At 39.4% G+C, this 13,004-nt stretch overlaps 1 protein-coding gene across 1 annotated transcript in view; it reads left to right on the top strand.

Moving 5' to 3' along the window:
• HSPA12A (heat shock protein family A (Hsp70) member 12A) overlaps nucleotides 1-13,004 on the top strand; it is a 61,906-nt gene that overhangs the window by 23,152 nt on the left and 25,750 nt on the right. The window contains exons 4-6 of the mRNA XM_076339093.1: nucleotides 776-962; nucleotides 1,870-1,974; nucleotides 4,621-4,737. Coding sequence (XP_076195208.1) covers nucleotides 776-962; nucleotides 1,870-1,974; nucleotides 4,621-4,737 — 409 coding nt within the window. The remainder of the gene's footprint in view (nucleotides 1-775; nucleotides 963-1,869; nucleotides 1,975-4,620; nucleotides 4,738-13,004) is intronic.

The following is a 13,004-nucleotide window of genomic DNA, read 5'->3' as shown; positions in this document are numbered from 1 at the left end:
GGGTTGGGAGAGCCTGCTTTATTTTTGACAGACTAAAATTTTTACAGCATTTTGGGCATTTAAAACAGAAAATCCATCAACTTCAGGTGAGTAGAGAGTGCAACGCAGAGAGCTCAACATCTGCAGACATGTCTTCAGAGTGTCCAGGAAATTAGGCACGTGAAGAGGTGTTGGTTGAACTGGCTTGTCTTGCTTCAGAGAGCATTCTGTGGCAGAAACAGGGGTTTAATCAACTTCTCTGCAGTGGTGTTCAGCTGACTTAAACAGGTCCCTATTTCAAAATGGGGAAAAATTTCCCATACAAGTAAGCATGCATGAAGTCTGATTGACAATTGGGTAGGCCATTTTGAGGATTTGGGTTTTCATTTGTAGTGTTCTTGGATAATTACTTGATCTTTTTTTTCCTTATAATATTTATTACATATGTATGTTTAGTTTGAAAATGTAAGTGTAATCTGCTTCCTTGTTAATTGTGTGTGGCTTACTTTAAGGAACCTGGATTCTTATCGAAGACAGAGTATGATTATGTCCTTAAAAATTATACAACTAACTGCAAAATTTATTGAATTGTCTGAAATTAAAATTACAGTCCTCTTTTCTTGGATGTGAATAAAAACACTTGGTTTTGGTATTATAAGGATTGAAATTAGTGTCTTTGGAGGGGAAAGCAGTCTGTGCAATCTGCCACCGGATTGTTTTTCTCACAATATACTATTTTTTTCTGCTGCTCTAAACATTAGTATCAGTTACTAAAGCTGTTTCACTTGTTGGATAGACGATGGGAAGGTGGAGATCCAGGCGTATCCAATCAGAAGACACCAACTACTATTCTCCTAACACCAGAGAGAAAGTTTCACAGCTTTGGGTATGCAGCAAGAGATTTCTACCATGACTTGGATCCCACTGAATCAAAGCACTGGTTGTATTTTGAAAAGTTTAAGATGAAGCTACATACCACTGGTGTAAGTAATAACCAGCTCTCTTGGATAATTGTGCATTTGCTACTCAAATCATCTTCCTATGGACAGTGCTAGATTTTGCCTAAAGATTGTGAACTAGATGTGAAGCAGCTCTATTTCTAAGTTTAGAGAGTAAATAAAGTAAATCAAACTTCTCAGTTAACGTTATGATCCATTTTGCTTCTCAATCCATTTGGCAAGTGTATTTTGCCAGCCTTCTTTCTAGATCTTAGAAGTTCAATATCTGCTTTGCTTAGATGTCCTAATTTTCCTGGGTGAAATTCATAGCTGTCTAGGGAGTCTCCATGAAGTCGGTTTGTTCTATATATTTACTAAGAAAGCAGAGGTAGAATGTAAGAGCCATAGTGAACTCTAGTGCAGAGGAGCAAATTTACCCAGAGTTCATTGTCAAAACTGCAAGTGCAAATCATGCTGTTAATTTGACATTATTCCCACCGATTATATTTTTGTCTTTAAACTAAGCCATTCTGGAGTTTTGGGACTTGGCCAGTACTTTCTGTATTGAGGTGTTTTCTGGTTTCGTGTGTTGATGGGAAGCCAAAAATCTGTGCTTTTAACTCTTAACTTGGATTAAATATCTTGCATATGCAGCTTTGTTGCAATTAATTACAAATACATTTGTTGTAATTATTTAATATTTAGTCCATGTTTCTTTCTCTGCCTGCAGTTATTTGTAGACATGATAGGTGTTTAAAAACAAAGTCTAAAATAAGCAGCAAATGTCATGCTCCAGGAAATTCAAGTGATGAGTTAGATCCTCTTCAGAACAATTTTGTCATTTTTTCCTAGCCAGGTGGATAAAGAAGAATTCCTTTTCCTCAAGCAGTGGGAATTAATTTCATGTTTACCTTTTCCTTTTAATAACTTCCAGTTATTTTCTTTCATGTAGAATCTTACCATGGAGACAGACCTGACAGCTGCAAATGGCAAAAAAGTCAAAGCACTTGAGATATTTGCTTACGCGCTGCAGTTCTTTAAGGAACAGGCATTAAAGGTAGGGTAATGCTTCCTTATCTAGATTTTCTGTATTTATAACTGGTATAAATGTGAGCTTAACACTGCTAACCTTGCCAAGCTTTGACCTCAGTAGTATTTGATGTAAACAAAGCAAGGCAGCTGTAGAAACTCGAGGCAGGCTGTGGACTCTGGAGGGCTCACAATAGCCTGAAGTGATTTCCCCTTGCACAGGGGATGCTTGATTCAATAATAGTAAGTGTATCACTGTGATGCAGAGTTCTAAATACCTTCTTACCGGCTTAAATATTTTCTACTGCTTTTTTCATAAAAAAACATTGATTTGAAAAGAAAATTTAAAAGTGCAGGAGCTGAAGCTCAGGAATTAAATTTGAGACTGGGTCCTGTCCTCGTCCCCTACACTTCTGCTGCTGGGATGATGGATTGTTTGTATTCACGCAAGGTTCTCTCCCATGTTAAAGAGTTGGCGCTGTGAAACGCGATAGGATGGGCACCTACTGATGTCTCCTGCCCCAACCCGACTTTGTCTTCACTGATTAAGCAAAGGGAAGTCGGATGAGCTGGATTTATTTTATAGTAGAAAGATTATTAAAAGCTCATTTATAATTTGGTGACTTGAATCTCACTGTAAGTCTGTACAAAGATGACCTGCTGAGGTGTACAAGCTGGCTAACCTGGTGGAAATAGTGTAATTATGCCAGTGCAATGATCTGTACAGGCCACTTGATTGCAGTGATTACCCTACGCGGAATTCTGCACCAGCACAGATATATATCCTTCATTACCCAAACCAACCCAGGTACCTTTGACACAACACTCCTTTATTCTGTTTTACACAGTTAAACTGTAGTGTGTGTGCCAAAGAGCTGCAATTAGGCTATGGTATTTTGGCTCTGTGCTGACCCTTTGCAGGGGTGAATTTCATGTTGTGCTGTGAGATGTTATTTGGTTGCCCTGATCCTGAATGCATGTTTGTGCAGAAAATATAACAAGCATTAGGGAAAACCAAAAAAGTAAGACAGACATCTGTTAGGGGTTTAATTAGTAAATTCATACTGTGTTCTGATGGACTGCCTCCATTTATGTTGCCTTTTTTTTCTTCCTATTTTTTTTTTCTTACTGTGGCTGGTGTTGGTAGGGAAAATGCATTTTTTTTTTTTTCATTTCCCATTTGAAATGTTGCAATACTCATTTCTTGTAATACTCTTCTTGCGTCACAAGATTGTTTTTCATGTTCTCCTGTGAAATACACGTCCCCAGTAAACAGTTTTTGAGATTTAAATCTCATGTAAACAGCCAAATGCGAGTTAAGTACACATTGGCTTCAAATGCGCCGCTATAATGTCAACATAAGCATAGTAGTTGCTGGGTCAAATCAGAATATTCATCCAAGCAAGAATTGTTTAAAATAGCCTTGTTGTTAAAAACTAACCTACATTTTTGAATGGGTTTCACTTCTTGTCTGTGAGATCTCACTCGATTCTTTATGGCTACAGAGAAACAATCCTACCATTACAACTCAAATTCCTCATCTTGTCAAAGGCTTATTTAACTAGATTTTGGGGTTGATTGTGGAGTCACAGACTTGAACCTGTGCATAGTCTGGGGAAATTCTTAGTGAATATGAATGCTGTTGGGTACAATCCCATATATTTGCTGTGCTGCCTGTTTAGGGCTACATCCTTTCTCAATGTTAATAAATAAATCCCTGTGATTTGCAAGTGCATGCTGAAACTAATTAGACAAGCGATCTAAATGAACTGTTACTTTGGACTATAATCTGTCCATTCCTAGTGCCCTGTGCGGTATAAAGGTACTACTTTTCTAGCGTGGATTTTTGAACTGCAGCATAGCTGAACAAACACAACACCTTGGCACAGCACATGCAGAAACATTTTTTTACATTCTAAAGGCCCGTTGTTCACCTTTCTGAACCTTTCCCTGTTTGGATGGAGGTTTAGATAGGACATATGGTAATGACATTTTACTTGGAACCTTTCCCAAAACATGTCAGTATATCACCTAATTTGCAAATGCAATACAGACTTTCCTCTTTTTAAGGGAAAAAAAAGGACAATAAAAGAACTAAACTAGTCTTGAATGTTTGCTTAAAGCAAAATTTTCAAGGCGCAATCAGTCATTTTTTTTTTTTTAAAGGGTTTAACTGTAACTTCCCCTTGTTAATTGAGTTGTAAAAATTTGATTTAAAGGTAAGTGGTGTATAAAGAAGTCATTGAAAAATCCAGATTGTAAAACATAATGTTCATCAGTGATACCTCAAATATTTTTCTGTGTATTAATCAAGATGCAAGTGTGAATTCTTCAGACTAACAGCAAACGTCACACTGTGACCAAGAATGTACATAAATGTTCTGTAATATTCAGGAGTGCATGAGCTGCTTTTGGAAAAACTAACTTTTCTACTTCATGTTAAGCAATAAACTTTTCTGTAGGACTCCTTGAGAAGGCATCAACCCTAATCCCAGTTTTTGGCACAGTAAAGCATTCTTGACAGGTTGGCAATAATTCTGATTTGTAGCATAGATGTAACAGGACTAAAATTGAAAAGAGAAAGTTACTGTTATGGGAGCCAGCAGAAAATAATGTTTTCTTATGAAGTTGACACCCATCATTTTGCATTCACCTCTATTTTCCTTTTATTTAGGAGCTCAGTGACCAAGGAGGCTCGGACTTTGAAAACACTGAAGTAAGATGGGTCATTACAGTGCCTGCTATTTGGAAGCAGCCTGCAAAGCAGTTTATGAGACAAGCTGCCTACAAGGTAAGATGACAGGCTGAACATAGAAATGCCCCTGTAAAGCCCTAGTTGATAGGCTAAATGATAAACTGTATTTGGAACAATTAGCTCTAGTATAAACTGTATAAAAATGGTGTAGAAAAGAGTCAGACTAGAAACATTGAAAGAGAAGTTAACTCTACCAAGCAGTAGCTTTGTCATACGTATTCACCTCTTAAAGCCTTCTTCTTTCTGTTTACTTTTATATATTGCTGTCCCTCACTGCAGACTGATGTTTTAGTCATCTTGTACACTGTATTCCTGCTGAATTCAGTGCACATGGAACAGATGCAGTTTTGAGACCCAAGGGAAAGCTGATTTTAAAATACTGGACAGTTTTGTTTTATTATTTTCCTTAGGTCATCACAGACTTTTAAAGTAAAAAAAAAACAAACAAAAAACAAAAAAAAAACTGGGAAGAGGAGGGAAAGCAAAGAGCCTCCTTGGTGGGACTTTTTTTCCAGTTCCCATTTTCCCACAGTAGGAATGAAAGGACTGTGGACCGGATAGTCTGGATATAAAATTAAATTCAAATGTTATTTTCACCAGTAAGAGGTTTATCTGCATTTAACCCTTTCCTCCCAGCCCTCCCAAATATGTGCACTTTCCATATGCATGTCTTTTATTTCAAATTCAGTTTGCGTCTTTGATACACGAGATGTACACATTCTTCTTTTCATCAGGATATTCATTTTCTGTTTTGTTTTATTTATTTTTGGTCAGAGACTTGTGTAACCCATTGGCAGCAGCTATGTGATGCACAGTTTGTAAAATATATAGTAGTTCATGAGTAATTTGCAGAGTGCTCCTGGGAAGCACCCAGATTTTTCTAACTCTGTTTCTAACTATCTCTAATGTTGAGCAACATTTTTCTTAACAGTCTTTATTGTGGGATTGCTAATGCTAGTGCCAGAAGCAAAACACTCTTAAAGTTCTGATGGAAGGACACGGTTGTAGGTAAATCTGAAACACTAGAGACCCATTCATTATCTCTGTATATTGTTGTCTGCCTGCTGTCTGTGTGCATGTGTGCTCGTGAACCGGGAGCTGTGTAAGGAGCAGGGCAGGGTAGTTCTCTCTTGGCATTTCTCATTTGTGGCACAATGGAATGTTGTTAATTAGTGTCTGTGTCTGTGGTTGTGTCTGTGATTGTGTACTTTTATCGGCAAGCTTGATAAATAGCAAGGACTGACAAGGCTTTTAACTCAGGGTGTGTGATCAATTGCAGGAAAACATAAGAGTTTAGGGAAATAATTGATGTTTACTTGACACACACAGTTGATTTTTTTTTTTTTTTTTTTTTTTAAAGTAATGGGGATGAAGAAAGAAGTGCAGAAAACTCAGTTCTGCATTGCCATTCAGTCTTTCAGATTCCTATTGCTGGATCCAACATGTTCCTCAAACCAGAATGTACAGATGGATCAGAAGTTGCAGCCCTTGTTGCTAGCTATTGGAACATCCAAGCATCATGAAAATGAGAGCTTGTTGTGTAAGAGTAATCGGGGCATCGAGGAGAGAAAAGTGTGAAAAGGCAGTGGTAGAAACTTTGTTATTAGAAACACACTGAGGTACAACCACTAGTCTAAGTTGAGAGTTAACTAGTGGGAAATGTTTAATGAGCTGTGGAAATCTGCTTGAGTAATCTGTGGCACGTGATGTAGCTCTAAGAGAACAAAAATATTAACGGCTTCAGTCATTGGATCACAACGTAAAGCCCAGCCTTTCTGGAATGGTTAAGTGGTTGTCTAGCCAAAGCTAAATATTGCATGCAGTTACTAAAATCAAGTAAAAAGTGTTGTAGATCTGCATCTGCACTCAACATCCATCAGCTTTTGTACAGCCTATAATCTTAATACCTCTCTGACATCCCCTCATCTCTGTTTTGCCTTAAATGAAACATTGCTAACTTGGAAATCTTAGTCTGCCCAAGGGCTCCCGTGATGCCCCCTTCCAGCTGCTGTGCTGCTTTCTCATTTGAATGAATAATCTGGGTGTTCCCTTCGGCTCGCAGTTCTTCCTCTCCCTTTCAAAATCCTGCTAATTCTGTCTGCATGACAGCTTTTCTTGTCTGTACGTACTGCTGAGCTTTCATCAAAGCTGTCACCAATTTTGCATCTCAGTTACTGCAACATCATTTCCTTGGCTTTGGCAACTGTAATCTGGCCTGTTTTGTATCCTTTCAGAATACTGCTGCTAAAGGGTTTTGTAGCCTCTCATTTGACAGGGAATCAACCTACATTTGACTCCTTCACCCATGTCATCTCAGACATAAGCTGCATGTCCTGGACATGAACATCTGTAATGCTAACTCATTTTCTTCCTCTGAAACCCTCTCTAGAATGCTGTTTTTGTCACGCCTACAAAAACTTGACCATGATTGACATACTGATACGTGAAAACTGCTCCTCACTGCTTCTTGCCATTACCCTGCCTGCCCCATCTGTATTCATCTATTGTACTTTTTGTATTCTTAACTCTTTTTATATTTGAGTTGTTACCTCTTTGAAGCAGGTATTTGTTTATTCTCATTTGTCTTGTTCTCTGGGGCCTCCTGAGGGACTAAGTCTGGTAGGCTGTAGAGAGCTGCATGTCCTTGTAACCTCACTTTACTGAATCAAAATTACTTTCTTCCTGAATAACAGTCCACAGACACTTCTTCCTGTCCGTCATGCTTAATTCCTATGTATCCAGAGATAGTTTGAAAGCTGTGGTCTGGTCACATTTGGAGAGAGCTCTGCAGCAAGAACAGAGTGTCATCTCTGTAGGACCCACTTTGGCTTAAGTTTCCTTTCCCAAAGCGTGTCTGCTGGGATTAGTGTGCATTGCATCTGTGTTCGTTACATCCTGAATAATGACTCTTAGGATGCATCACTCAGGTTTCCCATTGTCCCCCCGCAGTGAAATACAAGGCATCATAAATAGCATTAACTTTTCTTGTTTCTGTGTCCTAGTTGTTCCGTTTCAAATTCTTTGCTTTGGTGTAGTTCTGTCAGAAGTGCTGTATTTACCAGTATTAGAAGGAATCCCATTCTCATGAAGAACTTGCATTGTGAGTAATAAATTCAAATTCCTGATATGTTTTCTTATTTTGGAGACTTTGGCAACATGGTCTGGTTGGACAGCATGTGGGAGGACTCCATCCTGCTTATGTGGGTGGGACCTGCCCTTATTTTTGTCCTTGTAGAAGCAGGCAAATGCAACTACCTGCACTGGGCCTCAGTTTTAGACCTCAGCATGAAAAGTTGACTTAGGTGTGGAGGCAAGCCAGTTCCTGCTCGTGAACATGGCCTGGCATTTACAGCCTCATCAGAATGGCGTGTGAACATGGACACAAAACCAGGATCCCACCTCTGTGTCATCTGACACAAGAAAATTCAGTGTTTTGTTAGCCTTGTATTACTGATGACAACAAAAAAAAAAATCATGTGTCCACTAATGGAAAGGTGAAACTCTAAAAGTATTCAAGACCATTTGTGTAGAAATCCATGGATTAGGATGGCATGAATAGTTGGTTCAGTCTTAACAGCACTTTGCTGTCTTAATGTATTACTATGAGCAGCACTTTTGGATCCCTTATCCAAATGAAATTCAGGCACTGTAGATTGTTTAGTAGAGGAACACAAGATCCGATATTCTTGGCAGAGTGTTTCTTTTTAGTAAAGGCATTCTTCCAGCTCATCTTTAAATACAAATTCTTTGGGCACAGTAAGTGCAGAGCAGAATCTGCAGGCTGAAATTCCTTGAACATGCCAATAAGAATAAGGTTTTAAGGAAGAGTTTGGAGTGTGACAGGAGTATGTGAATGCGGAAGCTATAAAATAAGAAAGTAAAACGTGGCATACCAAATGCACTCAGGGCAGAGCAAAGGAAAGGGAAGGATAGTGCATTTTCATAAACGTACCCGAAATATTCTGTAATCTTACAAACATCGGCTAGCTGGTCTGCTTAGAGATATTGAGGTTCTTTTCTTTTAATATGAACTGTTGATTTTGAAATGAAGTTCTAGAGCTCTGAAGTAGGTTTATATTACAGTTACAAATAGCAAATAAAATTGTTTGCATGGTAAGCTTGTATAAACAAACAGAGACGTAATCTAGGTTATAGGATTAAGCATGTGAGCCTGGAATTCCAGAGGCTTTCTTTAACTGGCTCTTACACTGGATATTTATTAATGTTTTCACATCAGTTTCATCATGGAATGTGCATGATGATAATTATTTAACACATTGTGTTCCAGGGTTACGTTACATTACATTGATTGATACTACCCTGCTCTGTAGAAACCTTCAGAGAAGAGTAAACAAATTTGGCAAAAGAGTAATGTGACGGCACATAAAATCCCTTGCTAATGAAAACATGACGTGACATATGTTTGATTTAAAAAAGATGACTAGAGAGACTTAATCAGATTGATAGCTGTGAAGCTGAGGTATGCTTATCCTTTGTAAGTATTTTCTTTGGTACATCACACACATGCAACTGAAATTTGTTGTGTAGGCACAGTGTAACAGACTTCTGCTATAAACTACATAAAAAGGCAATGATGTTCAGGCATTAGCAGCACTGGGAAGCTGGTGATTTGTTTGAAACAGTACTTGTTAGTGGAGGCAGATGAGGCAGAAGTGTGGTAATGCATCATCTGTCTTGATTATTTGTAGCTTCTGGGGTTCTTTTGAGTCCATGCTTTCACTTTTGTGATATTAATATCTTTTTAATCATAAGGATTAAAATGTTTATTAAGTGATATGTTAGGGAGGATTCTGCATCTTGTAGCTATGTTTAATTAGGAAAGGATAACTAATTGAGGAGTGAAGATTACAGAGTGGGAACTCAGCACAGTAGGAAATGTGTACTAATTGATCTCCGTTTACACATTTTAATTACCCAGCCAGGTTCACATGAAAGCAGAGGCAGCTGACAAAGCCATCTGCTAATCCAGTTCTGTACATTTCTGTTTGTCCACTTGTGTGGCACAAGTTGGAATATTTGGGGGTTTTCTTTCTGTTTTGCTAAGCAAGTAAAACAGGAGGTTTTTCATAGCATTCTAGGTAAGAGTAGGTAGATGGATCTGTGCCTGTCTTATAAAGCTGTGGAACATGTTTCTCACAATCTTAGAAATTGCCTGAAAGGGCACTGGAACCAACAGAAATAGCCAAAAATTAGAATCTTCCCTCTGTCTGGAGGAAAGACTGTGCTAGATGGGGTTTTCCAGCCAAAAGAAGAAAATTACAGTCTGAAAGGCTTTAAAATACAATCAGGAGTGGGGGGAGTGATAGAAGTCCACAAACAAATATAAAGCAGTGTGGACAAGTTCTAAAAAACTAATGGGTAGGATTGTTCATAGAGAGGACAATGGAGGAGGATAATAGATCGGTCTAAAAGATGCCAGTATTCATTACAAAGACAGAGAAAAGAAATACAAGCTGAAAGTGGAACTATAGTGAAAAATATTAAGGCAAAATCAGAAAGCCCAAGGTACAAAATAAGGTGCAATTAACAGAAAGTAGCAAGCATATAGTTTTTTTGGCAAAACTGATCTCAGTCAGGGCCACTTGTGTGTCTCTAATAAAAGCAGCCTGAGCCATAAGGACCTACAGTCAGGATATTTTAAAACAAAGGGAAGGGGAGAGCCTGGGGCACTAGGAGGAAACTTAAATAGGAAGAGTCAGGCTTTGCTATTGTGGTAACTGGTGCATGCCCGTGGTACAAAAAGCATTTCTAGAATAATATAACATGAAAAATTGAAAAGCTTATAAGAATTTAATGGCTTCATTTTTCTAATGCATGCTAGTCATAAAACTTGCAACGAATGTCCTCCTGCACCTTGGGGGATATAATGTAACGCAGCAAAAAATTCTTGGTAATGCCACTTGGAGCTAAGCTTTCATTTACTGCACAAATGTGATATGTGGCAACAGTCACTTGGGAGTGAGTTGCAGCAACATCACCCTAGTGGAAATATGGACTCAACGCCACTGTGGTCCCATTTACCGTCAACCTGTCAACAAACATAACCTCTCCCTTAGCGTGTTATTGTTCAGCAATATATGAGTCAGCTTTAGTAATGCCAATTTGGATTTATTTGTGGTCCCAATACCTGTGAAAATTTTGGAAGAATGAAAGGGCAGGGGCACAACAAAACAAGCAATTTGGAGATTTTGTGTAGCCTGTTGTGCAAGGAAAAAAGTTGGTGATTTCAGAGTCTTGTGATTGTTCCTTATCTTGTAAGGGATCCAAGATTCTTCCCCTTAGAAAATTGTATCTACATATCAGGGATTACGTCTGAGACCAAAATGTGATAGACTAGATGTGATGTCCTAAGTAAGGTCTGCTGCAATTATTGTAGTCTTTTCTGTCTCACAAATATAGAATCATAGAATAGTTTGGGTTGGAAGGGACCTCTAAAGGTCATCTAGTCCAACCCCCCTGCAATAAGCAGGGACATCTTCAACTAGATCAGGTTGCTCAGAGCCCCATCCAACGTGACCTTGAATGTTTCCAGGGATGGGGCATCCACCACCTCTCTGGGCAACCTGTGCCAGTGTTTCACCACCCTCAGCGTAAAAAATGTCTTCCTTATATCTAGTCTAAATCTACCCCCCTTTAGTTGAAAGCCATTCCCCCTTGTCCTGTCGCAACAGGCCCTGCTAAAAAGTTTGCCGCCATCTTTTTTATAAGCCCCCTTTAAGTACTGATAGGCTGCAATAAGGTCTCCCCAAAGCCTTCTCTTCTCTAGGCTGAACAACCTCAACTCTCTCAGCCTTTCTTCATAGCAGAGGTGTTCCATCCCCCTGATCATTTTCGTGGCCTTCCTCTGGACCCGCTCCAACAGTTCCATGTCTTTCTTATGCTGAGAATATAAGAAATCCTTTTCTTTCTCATGAAGACCCAGAAAGCTTGTGCCTTGCCTGTGTGTAGCAAGAAATTATCTTTCTTTCTTATCAACAGTTCACAAAAGCTTTTTGAGGAATAGGCACAGGTAAACTGCAGAACCTTCTCCACGCATTGTAAACAAAAGTGGTTTTAATGCTACTTCATGATTGGTAGCCAATGGTCGTAATTCAGATATTTCCTTCCTTATGTTCCTCTTTCCTTCCTCAAGGCCTGCTCATCAGCACATGCTACAATACTAATTTCCAAACCACTCTGCTCAGACATCTGCTCTTGGATTCATCCATCTCACTGTTACAACCTGTGAGTGTTGCTTCTCCATAAACTACAGAGCTCTCCCGTAGAAAAGTGAAGTATAATTGGAAGAGGACATTTTTGAATTTAAGACAGCAACAGGAGTAATCCTCTCTGAAAAGCAGCCACTTCCAGAAATTCAGTTCCAGTGAGCATCTTCTAAAGGCAGTGGAGAACAGACACCCCTACTGAGGGTACGTAAGCCCTCATTTTCTGTCTTAATAAGGACAGCAGAATCTTTTCCATTGGGAAGGATTCAGGGCAGACTGCCATACAGTGCAAAATGGCAACTGAATTTTCACACCACTGGGAGGACCCAGTAGTTGGCAAAAGGCAACTGGAATGCTTTTTGTTTCCACTGAAAGTGTTACACGGATGCACCTCCTGATGATGCAGGTTCCAGTACAGGCGAGAAGAGAGGAAGCAGGAGGCTTATGACAGGGATATAGGCTCTGTGACTGCATCATAAAGCATTCAGAGAGCAGCGTGTGTGGAGTTTTGGGTGCTGTCTGGTGCTGCTGGGAGATGTGGCAGCCCTTGCCCATCTCTGAGCAGTCTCTTGGAAACAGATGTGAACTTTGTGAGCCAACACCACTCCTGTGGCTGTGGCTGGTGCAGATCTGAGCCCAAGCTCATGAGCTTGCTGGAAGTATGTGCATGAAGAGAGGGGAGTCAAAGCCTGAGGGGGTAAAACAGGCAGTCGTATGTGGCAGTTCCTCCTGACCCACTTCCCAGACCCTCCCACAGGTGCAATACGCACTCTTTCCTACACTTTTGTCTCTTTGATTTCTGTCTCTCACCTTTGCCAAGACAGAACATTGATTCTTTCCTTCCACATTAGCCCTCAGGTCCACAGGGCCCTGTAAAACCCTGAAATCACCTCCACGGGAAGTTCAGCATGAATAGTCTTTTCCTTTGAGAAGTAAACAAATGACCAACAGTCCTTCAGAAATTAAAGATGTATTTTTTCAATGAAAGCATAACTTTAGAATAAACAGCTTGTACACATTTCTGGGTGATTTGCTCATCTTCTGCACGGGCAGTCTGACAGTTGTAAAATAGTTCAA

This window comes from Aptenodytes patagonicus, chromosome 5 (assembly GCF_965638725.1).
Source record: "Aptenodytes patagonicus chromosome 5, bAptPat1.pri.cur, whole genome shotgun sequence".
In the NCBI taxonomy this organism is placed as follows: Eukaryota; Metazoa; Chordata; class Aves; order Sphenisciformes; family Spheniscidae; genus Aptenodytes; species Aptenodytes patagonicus.
The sequence above is the reverse complement of the archived record's forward strand: the minus strand, read 5'-3'. Positions and strand labels throughout refer to the sequence as shown.